Source organism: Pterocles gutturalis, unplaced genomic scaffold (genome assembly GCF_000699245.1).
Source record: "Pterocles gutturalis isolate BGI_N339 unplaced genomic scaffold, ASM69924v1 scaffold14736, whole genome shotgun sequence".
Classification (NCBI taxonomy): domain Eukaryota; kingdom Metazoa; phylum Chordata; class Aves; order Pterocliformes; family Pteroclidae; genus Pterocles; species Pterocles gutturalis.
The window spans coordinates 1-3,514 of NW_010103256.1; the positions used below are offsets into that span (position 1 = coordinate 1).

At 57.3% G+C, this 3,514-nt stretch overlaps 1 protein-coding gene across 1 annotated transcript in view; it reads right to left on the reverse strand.

Moving 5' to 3' along the window:
- Window positions 1-415: 415 nt before the first annotated feature.
- The window catches only part of LOC104471341 (indoleamine 2,3-dioxygenase 2-like), a gene marked incomplete at its 5' end in the record, with an annotated part of 5,233 nt that continues 2,134 nt past the window's right edge, over window positions 416-3,514 (reverse strand). The window contains 3 exons of the mRNA XM_010086658.1: window positions 416-786; window positions 1,492-1,640; window positions 3,026-3,086. Coding sequence (XP_010084960.1) covers window positions 416-786; window positions 1,492-1,640; window positions 3,026-3,086 — 581 coding nt within the window. The remainder of the gene's footprint in view (window positions 787-1,491; window positions 1,641-3,025; window positions 3,087-3,514) is intronic.

Consider the following 3,514-nt stretch of genomic DNA (forward strand, 5'->3'; position numbering starts at 1 on the left):
GGAGCGAGAGCCTGACCCCGGGGGTCGTGGGGAGCTGGCCCGGTGGGGGCTTGAACAGACACGGCTCTTCCCGGTGCGGTGGAAGGACACTGTGCCCACCCCAGTGCCACAGAATGGAGCTGTGCCCATCTTGATGCCGTGGAAGGATGCTGTGCCCATCCCGGTGCCGTGGAAGGATGCTGCACTCACCCCTTGCCTCCTGGGGGGTACCAACAGCAGTGGTCTCCTCCCTCAACACCCCAGACTGTGTTCCCCATGTCCCAGACATGTGTGAGTGGGAAGGTGGCTGCTGGGAGGAGGCTTTCGGTGAAGGTCGCTGGAGTCAGATTTTGGCTCCTGCCCCACAGACACGCACCGGAGCCCTTCAGCCTCCTGCACACACTTCGAGCGTTGCCTTGTGAACCCTCAGGGCGAGTCAGGAGCTTAGCATCCCTTCCCTGGTCGTGTCCCTGACACTCTTGAGGAAGCTGAAGATGTGGGACCCGCCAGTCCCTTTGGCCTCCAGCGCGGATGGGGGTTTCCCCACGGGGGGGCCAGCCCTGTCGCCCAGCTCTGCCCGCCCAGCCTTGGCTTTGGCCGCTGCGATGGTGATGTACTTGGTGACGATGGTGATGTGGGAGGACCTGAAGTCCGTCAGCGCAGAGACACACTGGTTGAAAGCTTCGCAGAGCTGTGAGTCGCTGGAGGAGAGGACCTGCTGCCTCAGGGAGGGGGCACGGCGGATCGCCTCCACGAAGGCTCTGTGGGGAGGGGGCATGTACTCCCTCATCCTGTGCAGGAAGGCAGCTGCAAGACACCAGCAAAGAAATAAGCTGTGGGCGAGTGGGTTAAAGCACCCTGAGGCTCGCAGAGAGTGGGGGGACTGGAGCGCTGCTGCTGGTGCGGGCTGCAGGGACCATGGTGGGCTGCAGGGACCACCCCTCCTGGCTGCCTCTGCTCTGTCTTGGTGCCTCCGATTAATTGAGAAGGAAAATCCATATTAGGTCAATGCTCTGTTAAGTTTCATTTTAACCCTAAAAGGCAGGTTTTAGCCCTTGCTTTCACTCTTTTGGTTTTGAGTTGTTTGGGTTTAGTTTTTTTTTTTTTTTGCTATTAGAGTGGTTTTGCTAATTTCCGATAAATATATTCTCTTGTGGGCCAGACTAGTGTGAAGCTATGTGACTGGATGAGCTAAATTACTGGCAGGACACTGGCGTGCTCTGCTCCCTCATCTCTGTTCCCAAATATAACCTCAGTAAAAAGTTGACACGCAAAAAGCAAAGTCAGTCCCTCTGGGAATCTCTAGCGTGAGGAAGCGCCTGTCAGAGCCTCGTTTATAGACTTCCTCCCTAACGAACTGGGCAGAGCCTCGTCCCAGCCGGGCTCTGCGAGGGCAGGACGGGCGCGTGTCCCCTGGGCTGGCAGAGCTGGGCACAGCCGCAGGAATTGCTCCGGCTCGGTTCTTCCCCCGCCCCGTACTTCCTTAGGAGAACAGCAAAGCCTGTGACTTACCGCTCTCGGGGCTGTGGCGGATCCCCAGGAGCTCGTCGAAAGCGTGCAGGATGGTGCTCTGCGCCGCGCTCCCCCCCGAGAACGCCATGGGCTCCTCGGAGACGCCTTCATAGATCAGCCCATCCGGCATGGTGGGGTTGTCCCTCCAGCTGCGTGGGATGACACGCGGTCAGGCAGGGAGCAGGCAAGGCACCCGATAATGGGGGGGCTGCGGGAAAGGACCCTGGGCTGGCAAGATGGGAGCAAAACCTTCCTGACCTGGCCCATGGATCTCCTCCTCCTTGCTCAGCCTCGTCCTCAAACATGAGATAAATCAAACAGTGGGATGAGGTGCGCAATGAGGTTGTAGGCATAGGGAGAAATCTGTAATTATCCTTTGCCCAGGAGCTGGGGATGGTTTTATGGGATTGCCCGCACCGGGGGGCTCCCACAGCATGGTCCTGGGACGAGCTGCACACCCATCTCCCACTGGGGTCCTGGTGCCGGCAGGTGCCACAGGGGTTTGCACGTTCAGGGTGTGCAGGAGGGGAGGGGGCACTGGTCTGGGCAGGGTAACACAGTGGCACCCAACCTATTGATTCCCTGAAATCCTGGTGGCCGTTCAGAGAAGCCAGGTTTTGCCTCTGCAGCAGGTGGAGTTGCCCAGACACCATTCTGAGCCCTGGAAGTTGGTACTTTGGGGTTTTGTCTGTTCTTTGTCCTTCAGGCCAGCACAGGACAGCCTGCCTTTATTTATTTCAGCAGAGAACAAGCCTGTAATGGGATTTCCTCCCTCTCATAAAGCTGCTCGTCCTCGGCAAGCCCAGGAAGCGCCAGTGCCCCCCTCCCCGGAACACCGTTAACTCACAGCCCCTGTCACCGGCTTTGTGCGCCTGTTGTGCAAAAATGGATAAATGCTGGCTCATACAGGGACAGAGGAGTTATAATTTCTGAGAGTTAATGTGCCTGGCACAAAAATATCTCGTGACCTTCTGAAGAATGCACCAGTTCATGAAGCTTTCGGTGCTGGCTGCTGGGGCTGTTTGACTGCTGGAGCAGATTTTGCAAAAAATGCAGAGAAAATAGATTCATTATCAAATACCATCATATTTTTAGCTCTCCCAGGGATGTATTTATAGTAACCTTTACTAGTGGGAAGTTCTTATAAGCAGAAGGGAATTTAAAAGGCATGTTTTTCTAGGCTGATGACCATCAAGACAAGGTCAGCTTGAATAAAAAATGAGAGAAATCTAATCAGGATGCATGGAGCCTTTTGGCTTAGGAATGTTGAGATATGCTCAAGAGAAATAAAAATAGAAACCCCCTGAGAAGCCCGGGAGCAGAGCAGCTGGGGATGCTCGCAGCCCCGCAGGGAAGATGAGGGATGGCAAACCCGCAGTGCCAGGCTCTCACGGCTGTGTTTCTGCCTTGACAAATGAATTTTTTTCAGTATTTGGGGCTGGGCTGGGCTGCCCCTTCCCAGCACATCCCCGGTGCCCCCAAGCCCTGGGAGCTGCCGACACGGTGCCTTTGGAGGGAAACGCACTGCACTTACCCAGAGAGAAAGATCCGGATCACGGTGTAAAACACGGCTGGATCCACATGATCTGGGAGGAAATCAGATCACAGACGTTACTGCGGGCGAAAGGCAGTTAGTTCCCTCTGCATCGGCGTTCCCCGTGTGGCAGTGCTCCCCCGCCGCCCAGCCTGTGCTCCAAGAAGGACCGGGCTGGAGGGGCTGGTGCATTCCCTGGTGCCGCTCCCCGCTCCCCGCGGTGGGCTCCCCCCAGCCGGGCTCCCTGGGCACCGCTGTGTGCAGCACAGCATCTGCGCTCGGAGCTGCTCGTCCCAGACGCCCCCCCGTGCTTTACACCAGCCCCATCTGGGTGCCCAAATGCCATCCTGGGAGCACTGAGCTTCCCTCGAGCTGTTCCTCCTCCTCCCGCTCCATCCCTCCAGCGAGGCTCATGGGCCAAGCACAAGCACATTTACGCTCACGCATCCGAGGAGCTAAAGCGCGCACAGCGACGCGAGGACATGCGCT